General features: G+C 43.1%; 1 protein-coding gene across 2 annotated transcripts in view; it reads right to left on the bottom strand.

The window, feature by feature from the left end:
- SCIMP (SLP adaptor and CSK interacting membrane protein) overlaps positions 1–17185 on the bottom strand; it is a 148148-nt gene that overhangs the window by 12785 nt on the left and 118178 nt on the right. The window contains exon 5 of one of the 2 annotated variants that reach the window (XM_086954814.1): positions 417–485. The exons of the other annotated variant lie outside the window; for it this stretch is intronic. Coding sequence (XP_086810940.1) covers positions 417–485 — 69 coding nt within the window. The remainder of the gene's footprint in view (positions 1–416; positions 486–17185) is intronic. 2 annotated transcript variants of the gene reach the window in all.

The raw sequence follows: 17185 nt of genomic DNA, 5'->3' as shown, positions 1-17185 counted from the left end.
ACAGGCACCGCCACACTCAGGCTGGTTGCAGAGACTCTGGAGGGTGCTGGGGATGGAGAAAATGTCCCTTTCACTGGCGGGTAGGGGGGAGGAGTTTCCCGCTTGTGGCTCCCCTTCCTGACCCTGCTTACGGCCGAATTCCATGAACTATGTTGCCCTCGCTACCACAGGCTTCTGAGGTTGGCTGACATGCAGATTCCGGCGAAATGCAAACCCAAGCACGTACGTTGACACTGGCAGACTCTGCCTTATTCCCTCTTTTTTTCCCTTTTTTCTTTAGCAATTGTGGACATAGGGGGGGGGGGGGAACTGGGAGGAGGGGGGCGTTGTGGAGGGTTGTTTTGTTTTTGGGTTTCTCCCGCCTCTGGGGCTTCTTTTTGTTGACCTGCTCCTAGCATTTACTTTGTAATACCTACCTTGCAGACTGTATAATGTCTTATTTGCATTGTCCTTCAGGAGCTGGAGGTCCTGTTTCTTTATATTGTCTGAAATCAATAAAGAGAGTTAAACCATAAAAATGAGCAGACAGTCTGGGCTCCATACTTATTACTATCATTTAATGCAATCTTACATGGCCTCCCAGCACCGCCACATGGGCTGGTGCTGAGATCGTCCCGATTTATATAAAAGGGTCTCCGATCGAACCATCAAATTATAGGCCAATTAGCCTTATCGATGTTTCTCAAACCATTTTTGGGAGAGTGTTATTAAGAAGATTGCAGGAGTGGATGGAATACCATGAGATATTAACTCCACTGCAAGATGGCTTTAGAGCCAGTATTTCAACTGTAGACAAGTTGTTTAGGTTGCAGTTAATACACTGGAAACATGTGGTATTGGAAGGTGGGAGTCTGTATTTTACCTTCGTGGACTTGAAATCTGTATTTGATATGGTCGACCGTGATCAGTTATGGAGTATCCTGCTGGCCATGGGAGCTCAGCCCTACCTTTGTTTTCAACTCAAACGTCTCCACGAGGGTACATACGCTAGAGTAAGATATGGCAAGAATGGCCAATTGACTGCCCCCTTTCCTGTTGACAAGTGGGTGAGGCAGGGCTGTGTGCTCGCGCCCACCCTCTTTTCACTTTTTTTAAATGGTCTAATCGAAGATTTACTTGTGGCGAAGGATCTGGATTCCCCTAAGATATCATCTCGCAAATTTCCTGCATCAATGTTTGCGGATGATACTCTGCTCCTTTCGAAGTCACCAATGGGGATGCAGCAAGCATTAAGGGAATTCAGCCAGTTTTGTAAAAAGAGGAATCTTATAGTTAATATAAATAAAACAAAATACATGGTCTTTAATGCCAAATCTACTAACTGCCCACATCCAATGATGGACGTTATGCCGCTTGAGCGGGTCCATATCTTTGATTATTTGGACTTTGCGCTATATAAAACTTTATAAATAAATAAATAAATCCCTAAATGATAAGATGGGATGGGGCCCTCAAATTAATAAAGCTAACTTAAAGTTAACCCAGGCAATAGGGGGATTACTGAAAGTCCAGAAGAGTTGTGTTTCTAACGTTATAAGTCCACCACTAGAAATATATTGAGTGCAAGCGCGGGCACCCTCCTTATATGGGGCTGGACTTTAGGGGTATAGACCAACAAACATATTGACCCTCACTGAAAATAAATTCATTAGACACATCTTGGCTCTGCCAATAAACACACCCTTGGTACCTCTCAGGCTGGATTTGGGTATCCTCCCAGTGGTGGACTTAATCTTGAGCCGACCATTGCTTTATTGGCGACGGTTATGGAGTACACCTGAGTTGAGGCACTATAGGGAGGAACTAAAAGCAGTAATATCATCACTGGGGGCCGTGGGTAGTATACCATGGTTGTCTTTTGTAAGGGATTCTTTCTGTGCAATGGGTAGGGAGGACATATAGGCTACCCCAGAAGAGTCCTGTCTAGCTATCGCCAAAAAAGCTTTAGCTAAGACATTAAAAGATTTTAAATTGACTAGTTTAATTCAGGCAACTAGAGCAACAAGTCTAACGCATGGGTTTTTTGATTTCAAGTCACATTACCAATTTGAGCAGGTGCTAGATTTAATACAGCCCGCAATAGCAAGAAAGTTGTTTCTCCAATTTAGATATGGGATCCTTCCACTCTTTGCAACAACTAATAAGTGGTCGGTGAAAAACAACTACCTCTGTCCTGGATGCTTAGTGGAGGAGGAATCAGAAATTCATGTATTATTCTTCTGCCCGGCATACAAACAGGCTAGGTCCAAATGGGTTATACAACTGTGTAGAAATTTGGGAATTAGGGATTACTGTGTACTTTATAGGATTATAAAATCAGACACTGATCCAGTTTATGTCATTGTAATCTCTAAGTTTCTCCTAGCTATGTGGCTTAAACGAAGGCATTTGCTTAAAAGTGATAGTTAGTTAATTGTGACTGCCTAATTTGCTATAAGTTGCCTGGCTTACTGACAATGGATCTTTCTAAGAATTTTAGGACATGTTTAACAATGTTCTTAAAGCTTTTATCTTAAATTATATTTTTAAGTATCTTCTATTTTAAAGAAATTCCCACTTGTTAATATCAATGTAGTTTTGCATTCCCTAAATATTTAGATATCAAGGTTTCTATGAGATTTTATTGTATATTGTGTTGAGATATGTATTATTGTATTGTAAATGCAAATGTGCTTTTATGGCTGTAAGAGCCGCAATAAAGATACTAATGAATGAATGAATGAATGAATGAAATATCTTCAGCTCAGGCATGCACTCACCCCCATTCTATGACTGACCAACACCTTGCCCGAATTCCACCCCTTAGAAGGGCGCATAATGATGGGTGACATAGGAGCACATAAGATCCGTCAGATTTATCAAACCCTGACAACACACAACCATACCACACTACATAATACCAGAAAGGCCTGGAAGAGGACATACAGGACATAACTGATGATGATTGGGCAGAAGCCTTGGCTAGCCCCAGAGGTGCGGCGGTCTCAACACGATACCACCTTATACAGTTCAAATATATACACCGTGTATACTATACTCGATTTCGACTTTGGAAGATGGGTGCCATCCAGTCCCCTGTATGTTTGAGATGTAGGGCGGAAGTTGAGACTTTCATACATACAGTCTGGGGATGCGCCACATTGCAACCAATCAGGCAGACGGTGGTGGCTTGCCTGAGCGAGGTGCTGTCGTGCAATCTACCACTCGAGCCGAAATTACTGTTTTACATAGCACAGATAATATTGGGGGAACCAATACAAACCACGTATTGTTCTTAGCAGCTACCATCGCCAAACGGCAGTGGAAAAGTGAGTCTCCTTCGAAGATTGGCTGATGGAAATCGCCATAGATGAATGTATGAATGCAGAGATGGCTGTGTTTCAGGCTCACGGATGTTCCCAGGAACATAAGAAAATATGGCTGCAGTAGCAGATTACCGGGGCATAGAATTACCCCCCATCATCACTTCAGACCCTTAATAGGTTTTGACCCCGTGCTGAGATTGGACTTTATACAAGTGGGAGGGTTATGTGAGCCCTTTGGACTACATATTCCATTGTGTATTTATAATTTGGGGGGATTTGGGTGGCTCTGCACAATGTTATTTTTGTTCCATACAGACGTTTTTCAGAAACTACGATCAGTGATATTTAATGTTACATATATTCATCAAAATGTATCTTCTGGAACGCAACCCGGTATATACCATAAAAAATCAATAAAATATGTTGTTAAAAAAAAAACTACTATTGTTAATAGTTATTAAAAATCCAATTCAATGGTAAAGTTGGATCTGTAGTAAATATTGCTAAAAAAGTAACTTTTATAAAATGATGTTTCCCCTGACGGAAGTTCCTGGATGCTAACTTTCTTCTCTGAGCCAGTAATTAGCTCTGAATAAGTGTGAAATGCCTCCCAGGATCAAACAATAGTCTGAACTGATTGGGCAGCGATGACTCCTCTGAACCTTCCATAATATGCAGGCTGTGGGCTGTGGACATTCTTTTTGACAGTATAGTGTCAGATCCTGCTGGAGTATCTAATCCTGCCAGACAGGTCTGCTGGGTTTACATATAACACTTGAGGGGCACTTGAAAAGTAGAGAACAGGTTGCCAAGACAATTATTGTGTATCTACTGTCTGATTGCTGGACAACCCTGCTTTTGTCCCACTATAGTTCTGTCACTGGGTTTTATACTTAACACCTGGGGCCCACTTAAAAGAAATGGAACAGGATGCCAAGACAATTCTTCCATATTCACTGCCTGGTTGCTGGAAACCCCTGCTTTTGTGCTACCAGGCTTCTTTCTCTGGGTGTATTGGGGTACAGTGGCTGCTTTAAACTGAATTATGGTGTTAGATGTGGGAGGACACTAACATTACCATAGATCACTCACCACACACATACGCTGCCCTCAGAGCTTAAGTTTAGTCGAAGACTTTTGCCATCTTAAAAATGCCCTAGCTGAGTAGCGTTGGTTCTGGTAACTTTCAACCTATTGGATAAAGTGTGCCAAGGAGTCATCCCCACCCACTAGTTCATGCCAGGCATAAATATGGCATTTGGAGGCACCCACCTCAGACACTGATTGACCTGAGGTACAACAGAAGAAAACTGGGCCTGCTGTCTGTGACCTGAGAGGAGCCCAGAAGGACTGCTCCCTCTTGTACCCTGGACAAAGACATAAGGCTGACCTTTTGTTCACCATCACCACCCCCTTTTGTGCCACTTTTGGCCGCCATAAGTGTGGCAGGGTATGCTCAGACGTGAGTCCCTTGCTCACTTTGCTACTGGATTCAAGCAAGCCGGGCTGAAGACGGCTGGAATGCCAGAAACCGGTCCTCGGAAGCTTGTTTCCGGTCCAGGGAAGACATGGCTTGGCAGTTCGGGCTGGACTGTTCCCATGAGGCACAGGGTCAGACTGATTTGCATATAGCCATGTCTGAACTGGGGTGGCAGAGTGGGCTAAGTAACGGTAATGGATTAAACCCAGATCTTTTGACTGGGTGTGAGTGTTTGATTGATTCAGATGCTCCGTCCATCACCACCCCCTTTTGTGCTGACCTTTTGTTCAAGCTACAGGAATACAGCAAGAGGTCTTTCCTAGGTCTTTCCTGCAACTGCCCATGTGAGCAGTGGCAACTGAACCTGGACTGGATCTTGCTGTGGGCCACTGCCTGACACCCTGTGAGTCTCTAAATGTCTCCTATACGGTCCTGGGGGGGCTTTAGAAATGTACTCCTGTGGTAGTTTAGGGCTTAAAGGACTGAGTCAGAAGAAGGTAACAGTTTTGAACAGGCCCAACCTGGTTAGTGTAGCCAACCTACGCTTCATCGTGGTCAGCCTCAACTTGCATCCAGGTCCTGGGCTACCGTGACCATTGACAATCATTGGAACTTTGTTATTTTTGGCACTATTTCTACTTGCAACTTTAAAAATTCATATCTCTTGTTAGCCCTGGCACCATTGTCGTGGGTCTCCCTTCCATTTTTGCTGTTGCCTCATGTATTTGTTGCTGGTGTTAGATGCTTTGGGCACTGTCCCAGTGCTGTCCAGTGCCACAGTGCAGGTGCTTTCTATTATAAATTGATATATTAATCAGTGGTTCCATGTTTGGCTATTTGGTGTACTTGTCAGACCCTAGTACAGTGCACTGAGTGTGCCCAGTGTGTGTAACTTGTAAAATATGTCTACGGTCTGCCATTGCAGAGCCTGCATGCAGTCTGGTACTGTCATGCTGACTGGGCAAGTGCACCCATTTTCGCTTTTCACTATTGCAAGCTACCTGTTCTCCATAGGCCAGAATGTCCTAACTGACTCAGAAAACATGGTAGAAATTCGAGTTTAGTATGCCTGGACTCAGAATGATAAAATACATATTTTAGTGAAGTTCGTTTTAACATTCTGTGTTTGAAAATACCACTTTTAGAAAGTAGGTATTTTCTTGCCTAACCTTTCAAGCCTGCCTCTGCTAGGTTGTGTATTCCTTGTCTGGATTTGTGAGTGACAGGGCTGGGGGATTCCAAGCGACAGGATGAGTCAGCCCAGTGGTGAATAGAGAGATCTGCATCTAGATGGGAGGGAGGAGTTGCACCTGAACCTTGAATAGGGCTGTGCCTGCCTTCCACAATGCTGGCTCCACCTCCTGGGGAGCGGCTGATGTCTCTGCCCTGCACACTAAAAGAAGAGAAGGAGTCCTGTCAACAAAGTGCTCCAGGACTGTACTTGCCTTCCACAATGCTGTCTCCACCTCCTGTGGGGCGTCTGATGTTTTTGCCCTGCACTGTGAAAGGAAAGGAGAAGTCTGGTAAAAGAGTGCTTCAGAACTGGTTTGGACTGGGCAAAGGCCCCTCTCCCCTCAGAGAACAAAGGATTTTGGGGTATAAATATTGGGACCCTAATCCCATGCAGGGCTCCACAAATCCACTCGCCCGCTCGCAAATGCGAGTGAATTTTCTGCAGGTCGAGTCAGTTTCAAGGCCTACTTGACCGGCCTGGCGAGTGCCTCTGAGGTAGGTGCAGTAGCAAGTGGAAGGCTCTAGGTGGCAGCATTGCGGTGCAGGGTGCGGTGCGCGATGAAAGGCTTAGGGGGTAGCATAGCATGTATCATGCACGCGGGTGCGGTGCGCTGTGAAAGGCGTAGGGGGCATCATGCACGCATTGCCTATTGTTTGGGTGCCAGGGCCGTCAATCTTGTAGCGCGCGAAAGCGCTACCAATGACGGCCCTGGCCTGCCCCCGCGCTATGCTGCTTAAAGTGCAGCAGTGACGTAGCACGCCACCACGCGCTCGCCTCGGTGGAGTCGGGACTCGGAGACGTGCAGGGCGATTTTGGCAGAGGTGAGTCCGTTTTCACATTAAATTTCATTTTGGCCCGCCGACCGCAAAACTTATCTAATCGTCAGTAGACTAGTGTATTTTTGATTTCATTGTCACTTTGATGAGCACAGCACATGCACATGATTGAGGCTTTCAACCCCTGTGTCATACGTTAGTCTACGGTTCCACATAACTTACTGCCACCACACCCTTGGTCACCAAGATCGCAGAGCTTGGTTACAGTAACCTAGGTTAGCAGCTCTCCTAAACATTCGGGTTGATGTGAAATAGATCTTCCTCCTCTGGCTTGATGTTGAAATGACCTTATCTGAACGCATGTTCTTGTTCTGAAGCTCAAACAAAGCTGGCTCGACCAGCTCCCTGAATAAACTTAGCCTGCACCACCTTGGGCACATACTACTTGCCAGACCTGCCTGGACTCGTAGACCCGTTCTTTCCACTTTGGAAATGCGCTGTATCAGGAAACAATTAAGTATGGTTCTGCACTTCAGTGTGGTGGGTGTGATTTGTTAAAGTTTTGTTAATAGGCAAAGGTTGTACCTACTTTAAATCATGAACGCGTGCATGCCCTAGGCCTTAGGAGCTTCAGGTCCGACTTTGCAAGCTGCTTGTTCGTTGTAACCACGTGCACTGGGATAAAGTGTTTCAGAGGTTTGAGCTAGCGCTACATGAGAATGCTTGTGACTCTGCTTTTTTCAGATTCAGAAGTTATTGGTCTTTACTTGTAACTGTGTTGTACCTCCTGGTGCATGACGAGCTGTTTCCAACCCACTAATAGCTAAAGTAGGGTGAAATCATCAGCCTAACTGGTTTAATAACCAAAGGTTAATACTAGTTTATGCTTAACAGTGATTGCTTTAGAAACGCGTTTGAGGTGTACTGGAGCGAATGGCTGTGCTGCACATTCATTGGGCAAAGCAGGCCACACATTGAAATTGGACTACACATAGCGGGGTGACTCTCATGGAAAAGAATGTGGAAGGCTGGCACTGGGTACTTTTTTTTTATGTCCAAAATTCAATAAAAGAAATTTGCAGACTGCTTTTTTAAAAATAGTTTTATTGCATAGTATTATATACAAATGCAGAAAAAAGGTTTAAAAAAAACCCCCAACAATTTTATACGTTAACGACTGCAGTTTCCATAAATAAGGACGACATTACATGACTGTAATTGTGGGCAGAGCACAGTGTAAGAACCCAGTGCAAAGGGTAACACAACAGACTTCGATTGTTTTTGCAATAGTGGGACTGTCTATACACCCCGTCCAAATACCAGTGGGAGAGAACTGCATGTACGTCAGTCTCAAGCAAATGTTATAAAACCAATGTCCTGCGGCCCCTTGGGACACTCAATGGGATGAGCCACCCGATAATACCAGTCCCAGTGGGCATAATTAGAGCTCGTTAATCAACCCTGTAGTGATACTCTACCTTCAGTACAGTCTGTGGGTTAAACCCCTGTGTGCGGTGCTTTCTAAGGAGACAACAGTGATATTATTGATACATATGCACCTTTCAGGAAGCACCGGTGTGAGAGTGTGCTATCAAACCTGACCGAACATCGGAGTGTTTTATTAATTCATTCATAAGGAGTTTTGCACAGCGCTGTATTACATTTACCCTGCAAGTGGCTTTCATATCCCCACAACAGATGTATTTACTGTTATGTTTAGCACGTATTTGCGCATACGTTCACCGTGCATTCTTTTCAGTCCGTGAGTGATTTATTAATGTAATTAGCAGCCTGTGCCTGCAAGTAGACTGCTCACCTCGGGCTCGGTGCGATAGTGGGCATTCAACCTAATGGCGGATGGAGATCTAAAATGTAGTAATGAAAATGGACACTCCAGGCACCATTAATAATACCGAGGGAAACTTTTTTTTATTGTTTTGAAATGAGTGTATATCATTTTAAATTTCTTGTACTGGCAATTACTATTTACTCATTTGCGAGTAGTTTGGCATTTATAGGATATTAGGATATAGGATTTCTGGATATGTCGCCCTTTATCTGGTATCTTTCAAAAGGTGTGCCCGGCGTGTCTAGGAAGAATGGTCGTATCAAGTCTGGCAGGTTCATATTTTGCTGAAAATCCGACCATATCCAGTGGCCGCATATCTAACATGTCAATATACTGCAATGTTTTTTATACACAGTGCTTGTGGATGGCTCGGTGCAATATTAATGATTATCATAGACTCCTCCACCCCATTCCATATATTTTTTTTGTTGAATTAAAGCTGTTGCTGCTAAGATCGTTGCACCCGTTATGCAGCAGGTATTTCTGGGGCAGTGACAAGAAGTGTGGGCAGCACTTAGTGGGCCAGAGGTTAGGGAGCGCTTGATTTATTTATTTAAATGAACGAAAGGAAAGTTGGTAGTTCTGGCAACCCTGCTAATGCTTATGGTGAAGTCAAAGCTTTTTATTTGAAGGGGGTGGGGGGTAAAGTGTCTAATAGAAGATGTTTTCATGTGTGTTGCATTTTGGCGATTGCTGGTCTTAGGGAGCTGTGGGGTACGCAAAATAAATTAAACATGTTGACAATTCAGCATTTGGTGAGCAGTTCAAGATTCATTTTCATAGACCATAAATATCCAAGTCATGAGCCCTGCCTCAGTATGCATCCCAGTGCAATTACGGGGAGGGTAGAAAACAATGAATTATGGGTGGGATAAGAAAGGGATTACACAAGGGAAGAGGATATGCAAAACGACAGAAGCAACAAATTAGAATGACAATGCTGTACTAAGTAGAACAGTAGTTGCACTGTCAAGCGTCCTATCACTGTGTAGAGCAAAAAAAACACTTTTTGGTGGATGCACATCATGTTCTGAAAACATGTAATTCGCTCCCAACATGTGGGCGGACTAGAGCCAAGTAATGCTCACTACTCTAATTGCCTGGTGACAGAGCTACGTTGTCAAGCCAGAGACCATGTGCAAATATTTGTTTACAGGTGGCGGACTGTCTGTGCTGTGCCCTCTCACTGTTTAAAAAAGGTTTGCTTGCCTTGTCCGGATGAAGCGCAATGATGTGGAGAGTTTGATTTGGCTGTGTTGCACCGTAGGGTTACTTGCACTTTTATAAACGTCCGAACTTCTGTCAGTTTTATTATCTGAAGGTAATGGAAATTAAATGTCTTCCCAGAGTTTATACTGCTGCAAGTTGCATTACTAGAACATCATGTTTTACTATGCTGGTATGTTTCCTCACCTTCATTGCTTGATTTTGCTCGTAAGACAGTGTCACCATCACCTAAGGTGCGGATTGTGCAGATTGTGTGACCATTACCACCCTGTTTCCCCCCAAAAAGTAAGTTTAGGCCCAGAGTTAGGCTTTGGGAGGGGGAAGCGTCAGGCAGACCTTTAGTTTTACTGAACAGGTATAACCCTCCTTAGAACCCGCAATACTCAAGAGCAGACTAGTGAGTCTCAGTTATTTCAGAAGCTGCACTGGTGTTGCACATCGTTGATTAGAGCGCATTCCAAATTGGGGTGCTTTTGTGCGAACCTGAGAGTGCCACACAGTGAGTTACAGATCTGATGCAGTTAAAAATGTATATTGGAACCTTACCATCATTGTTTAATTATTGAAAGCAAATTATACCGTATTGTAGTTTGTACAAACTTCAAGTTAATTATTTTTAAATTACAGTGAGTTATTGTTTTTGATTCTAGCTCAAAGCGACAGAAGCAGGGAGTCAGTGCTGGCTAATAGTGAAGACAAGGCAGACAACAGGCAGAGAGTGCAATGGCAGACATCAGGTTGTGGTTGGCCGGAAAAACCACTGGAGCTAAAATTAATGCAGGAGAGAGTACAGCAGTTGGGAAAAGGAAGTCATTAGAAGAAATCCACCAAAAGCAAAGGGAGTATGATCAAAAAAAAAGACAGAGAGTTGTACAACAGAAATGGCTTGAAGATTTCAAGTGGGCAGTGATTGAAGAACAGGAAAGTAACGGAGCTGCTGCTGACCTAGTTGAGCCCAGTTTTAAAAAATCTCAAGTTTTGTATTGTGGAGTTTGCAGGAAATTTCCTCATCTCGCAGATACTAAGTCTTCCCTATATGTTGGTGTGACAGATAAATTCAAAAGGGAGACGTTGGAATGGCACCACAAGAGCAAATTGCATGAAAAATGCATATTACATGAAGCTGCAATTCAAAAGCCACAGGAAACCTGCATAGCTAAATCAATCACAAAAATGCATGAAAAAAATATCCGGCACTTAAACATTTTATTTAATACAGCCTATTATATTGCAAAACAAGGTGAGGCTTTTATTAAGTTTCCAAAACTCTGCTCACTGCAGAAAAAGAACAATCCTGAGTGGAATTTCGAAAATTATATGACTGATAATGCATGCCGTAACTTTGTAATAGCAATTTCCGAGACCCTAAAAATGACAATTCGATCCCAAATAGAAAATACTAGGTTCATCAGTGTTCTGTCAGATGGGTCAACTGACAAAGGAATTCAGGAACAGGAACTTATTTATATACGATTCGTTTGTGAAGGCACCCTTGTTACCAATCTGTGTGACATTGTCAGCATGAAAAACTCCACTGCGTCCGGAGTGAAAAATGCTATTATGGTTGGTCTGGAAAGCATGGGCATATCTCTGGATATTCTGAGCCAGAAATGCATTGGTCTGAATACAGATGGAGCTGCTGTGAACCTCGGTACTAAATCTGGTGCTGTGAAGCAGCTACTGGACGAAGTCTTCAAGCATCAAGGATGGGACAATTGCAATCACATTGCAGTTGTGCACTGTGTAGCTCACAATCTAGAGCTTGCTGTGTGTGATGTTAAAAAAAAGAGTTCATACATATCCAAATTTGAAGAGGTGCTCAAAGGATGTTTCAAACTATATTATTATTCACCTAAGCGGAGAAGGGAACTTAAAGAGATAGCTGATAATCTGGAAGAGCAGTTACAACATTTTGGTGGCTTGCAGCAAATCAGATGGGTAGCAAGTCAGCACAGGGCAGTAACAGCGCTTAAGACAAACTGGGAAGCTACAGTACTTCATCTTGAGCACCTTGCTACTGGTACTGATGAATATTCAAACAAAACCAAAGGATTGCTTCATGACATGAAATCGGAAAAGTTTCTTTATTTCTTGCACTTCATGATAGACTTCACAGAGCTGCTTCAGCAAGTGTCTAAGGCATTTCAACAAGAAGACAGTCTTATTTCTGAAGTTGCAAGAAGAATCGAGGTGCTTCAACAGAAGCTAATACTGCTGAAAACAAAGCCAGGAAAAGCACTAACACAATTTCAATTGGTTTTTAAAGATGGAAATTTCGCAGGGGTCCCGTTACTAACACAGGCAAAGCCTGCTAGAAAAGGCAGCTCTAATGAAACTAGTGTCAAGGAAGACACTATTGAGTTAATAGAGAATGCTCTTTCTTTTATGAGTGACCGCTTTCTGAAGCACATCTCAGGCAAGCCGCATTCTTTGTTTAACATTTTTGATTTTAGTTTGTGGCCAGACTCTGTTGAAAAGATTAGAGTTTTTGGGGATCAAGAATTTGAGGAACTTGTTATGTACTACAAAAAGGTACTTACTGATGAAGAAATTCAGTCTGCCCCTGGAGAGTGGCTAGATTTTAAACTGTACGTCTTTCATCGGAGGATGTCGCATAAGCCTGTATCCCTCTTCACTCAGCTATTGAAAAAACGCCCAGAAGAAGTTAAAAATGTCCTTCCAATTTTAGAAATCATGCTTTCCATCAGTCCAACAACAGCAATATGTGAACGGGGGTTTAGCAGCATGAACCGAATAAAAAATGAGCTCCGTACGTCCCTTAAAAGTGACACCATGTCTGCTTTAATGCGAATCCAAGTAGATGGTCCGGAGTTAGACACTTTTGATCCAAACCCAGCCGTTTTGCATTGGCTTTCAGCAAATCCAGGAACAAGACATATTATGGGCCACAAACATCCTTGTCAAAACAACGCTGTTGTTACTGACTCAGAAGATAGCGACTCAGTTTAATGCTACTCTCTTGTTCAAATCAGCACCTTAACAAGTGTGCATTTTTGTGTTTTACCATTCACTGTGGTGTCTGTCAATTACTTCTGACAATTTGCATGGTGGCAGCTGTTTTTCTCCTTTCGAGACACTGACTCCCAGTCACTGCCCTGGGTTGAATCCATCATCGTTCTTTAGTTCACTGTTCGCCACCCCAGTTCAGGACTGGCTATGCAAATCAGTCTTGACCAATTTATTAAATACTTTCTGACAATTTGCCATGGAGCTGTTTGTCTCCTTTCGAGACACTGACTTCCAGTCACAGACCTGGGTTGAATCCATCATCGTTCTTTAGTTCACTTTCGCCACCCCAGTTCAGGACTGGCTATGCAAATCAGTCTTGACCAATTTATTAAATAGTTCTGACAATTGACAGCTGTTTGTCTCCTTTCGAGTCACTCCCAGTCACAGACCTGGGTTGAATCCATCATCGTTCTTTAGCTCACTGTTCCCCAGGCACCCCAGTTCAGGACTGGCTATATGGAAATTGGTCTTGAATGACCCCTGTGCCTCATGAGAACAGTCCAGCCCGAACTGCCAAGCCATGGATTCCTGACACGGCCCTTGGCACTTTTTTTCATACAAATTGAGCACTGCCACAGCTACAGCAAGGTAAATGAAAGTTTGAGGACTTGGCAGCATAAACGGATTACAAAATGAGCTACATTCATCTGCCTCAAAGCTGACGGAGCGCTAATGCAATACAAGACTTGACAGCAGCTCGAAAGTTGACACTTTCATCCAACCCCAACAGTAGTGCTTTCGCTCAGAGGAAACACTGGACAATGACAATTTTGACACAGCCTTCCCGGTCCATGAATATGCAACTGTCTCCCTATTTTGAAAGAACAAGCACTTGACTCTGGCCATAAAAGTTATTTCAAAGGGAAGGACAGAAGGCAGCGATCTGAAGAACCGCAAACCTTAGCTCATCTGAGCATCAGCTTCCTCACTACAAGTAAGTGCCAGCCTAATATGTTGTATTTAAAGTTTATAAGTAAGGTATTTTTTTCCCATGTATGTTTGCAGAAACCTTCCCCACAGCACTTTGATACACATACATAGGGAGGTAAATGGGTGAAATTTGCCGTTTATTTGGGTGGCCAACGTTTTCCTAGGTTGTTGGCGCTGCAAATGTTTTGAAAAAAGTCCATTATGCGATCAATTGTGGGTCGAGTGCATTGCTGTTAGGTCGAGTAGAAAAGTCTACTCACTCGACCTGCAGGTCAAGTGAGATTTTTTAGATTTGTAGAGCCCTGCATCGGGGGAGAAGAGTGTCGCAGCTGGAGCTGTTCCCGTCACACTTCTGGACAAGGGTGTCGCCGCTGCAGTCCACGCATTGAACCGAGAAATTCTTGCATCCCCATGAAAAGCGTGCCACATCTGGAAGATCTTCACGTCTTTATTTCTTTGCACCTGAACTTTGCCGCATTTCCCTCACTGCAACATTGCTTGTCGTGAAAGCTCAACGCATTGTAAGGTACATTGACGCAAAGTGTCACATCTTAAGAATTGAACTGAACTAAGCTAAATCTACCATCTTAAAGTAACAGTATTGTGTATTTTAGTCGTTCATGGTCTTGTGGTAAATCTATATAAAGTATACTTATTTTTTTATATAAAACCTTGTGTGGTGTCCATCTGTAGTGTTGTCACTGGGTTACTGTATGTGTTCACAAATGCTTTACACACTGCCTCTGAGATAAGCCTGTCTGCTCGTGCCAAGCTACCAAGGGGGTGAGCAGGGGTTATTTTAGGAGTGTAATCCCCTTATCCTGACTAGAGGCAAGGGTCCCTATTTGTCACAAGTACCTACCTGTGCCAACTAGAGACCCCCAAATCTAACATCTTTGGTTCCTCTTATTGTATTTTGTCCTTTTGTTTATAAAATGTTACTCTATTTCCCAAATACTTTTTTTTCTCATTTTTTTGCATTTTGACTTTATTACTGTGTTGGTACTGAATACATTCTTTACACGATGCCCTGCGTTAAGTCTCTCTGCTCTATGCCACAGCTACCAGTGGGGTAGAGCTCAGGTTAATTTAGTGACTTAAGGATTCACCCTGACAAGGGTTGTGATTACACCTTGTGGTTGGAAGTCACCCACCTCAAGTAATAATCCAATTACATACACAGCGTATATTATTTTTTAAACTGCCCTACATATATGCCAGTTTCTCTTCCTCAGTAGATGGACTCTCTCCTAGCCATCACTCCATGGCTACCCTGGCGTATCTCTTGTCTCCTTGCAGCAAAGGCTACACCTGTTTCTCCTAGTGTACGTCAGTCCAGACTTGCACCACAGCCAGCATCATCAGTTCCAACAACCACACTGCTCTGCCTCTGAATCTCAGCCTGATGATCTCAGCCAGTGTTACTGGTGTTTCATTACTCGGCCTGACACACAACTCTACCAGTTTCATCCTGGGGCTAATCTGCAACATAACTCACTTTCCACTGTTTGGCTATGCACACAGCTCTGTCAACCTTTTATAAAAAGAAAAAAGTGATTAGCTGAAGGCTAGAGTTCATCTAAGACACTGGTAATTACTTGTGCCCCATTCCAGCCCATTGTGTGTTTTTGCCTCTGTGCCACTCCAGAAGGGCACCAATAATAGACACATCCAACTTGATCAAACCCCAATTGCAACATTTCATGCTAGACTGATGGGAACACAGAGTCCCAGACTGGTTTCATCCTTGAGGGGCCTCATCAGCGAGGTGCAGCCGCAGTCCTGTGCAAGAGTGAGCACACGACCCACGCCTGGACATATGCACTACACTTAGGGTTTTTCACTTATAAAAACAGAAAATTGATGAGGTGCTTGAAATAGTTTCACCCACTGCTAGGTACTCAGGCCACAATGCAGTCCATCGTTTTATGCCCCATATCACACCAGAGAGGGACTATCCATTGACCAATCAGACTTGGTCCTGCCCCTGCAGCGGCAGCCCTGCCCCAACTGTCAGGCCAGATCGCCTCGAGCACCAGCAAATACTCTTTTTGTTTATCGAAACATGACAGGTAAGCCCAGATATAGGTATCGTGCTCGCTGTGCTAGAGGATCCAAGTTGCATCTCACCTACAAGGTGAAAACATGCTCAGGTTTGCTTTTGTTCCAGGCTAGAAGTGAAATGTCTCGACTGCCTTCCGATTTCATTCGTCATCCATCTTACAATGCTTTCCACTCTGCATCCTGAGCAATGTCATTTAAATACAGAGCACTAATTAGCCAAGAGTGTTGATTAGATGTACCAGTAAAATGTTGCTATTGTTTGTAAAGATCTTTGATGTATAGTATTACCTGGTTGGTACAAAAAAAATCCAAACAGTAATATAGTACTCAAAGTGGGCCAAAACAGGCATCTGCTACACCGATAAACAGCATCGCAGCAGCAGATAATGGGTTGGCAACAGTACAAGCTGAGCATATATGTGAAAATTATAGGATTGGTCTCAAAGAAATCAATTGACACTTTTGCATACTTTGGGGGGAATTACCTTTTTACGAGGAAGCATTGATACAAAAAAATCTGGACTCTGTGACTTCCAGTAAGGTAATCGTGTTCTGACTTCACACTCCTAACACGCACAAAAGTGGCACAGTGAATCATGACGATATTATAACCAAACTATATATATTTTTATTTATTTAACTTTGGTGGAAAGGTACATACAACACCAGTGTGACCCTGGACTATTCAGTGAACAAATGGTAGGGAAACAAATATTAGGGCCAGGACCTTGATACCAAATTATGCTGGGTAAAGGAAGGCAGCTTGTGTGGGCTTGTAGTGTAGTTCCTATATTCCCAATAGACTTTGCGCATTGGAATAGTATATCCGATACCTTAGACGTAGGACTGAGGTCGACTAGGTCTCTATCGAATATACTAGACTTAATTGTGTGTGCCAGCTAGCTCAATGGTCACTAGAAACTTTCTCCAGTTCACGAAAAGGGATTAGTCTCTGACAACCGCATAAACATGACAACTTTGTTTCCCCAAGATAAAACGTATCTTCAGAGTAGTGGAAACAATAGATAGATATTTCACTCAGTCAATCGTGCATGCTTCGTTTCACTAGAGGTGCAGAGAAAGTAGAAAGACGGGCGTTTTCAATAAGAGGATTTATTGAATAGTCTTCTTTCTCAAACATAAGAAATGAACTGCTACAATCGTAAAACTGTTTATAAAATATAATGCATACAGTATAAAGAGTAAGATAAAATAATACTGTAAGAGCATTGTATGGTTCCTAAACCATAGATAAATACATACATAAAAAACAGAGGCTAAAAGTACTCA

Source organism: Lissotriton vulgaris, chromosome 2_1 (genome assembly GCF_964263255.1).
Source record: "Lissotriton vulgaris chromosome 2_1, aLisVul1.2, whole genome shotgun sequence".
Classification (NCBI taxonomy): domain Eukaryota; kingdom Metazoa; phylum Chordata; class Amphibia; order Caudata; family Salamandridae; genus Lissotriton; species Lissotriton vulgaris.
This window is presented reverse-complemented; position numbering and strand designations above follow the sequence as displayed.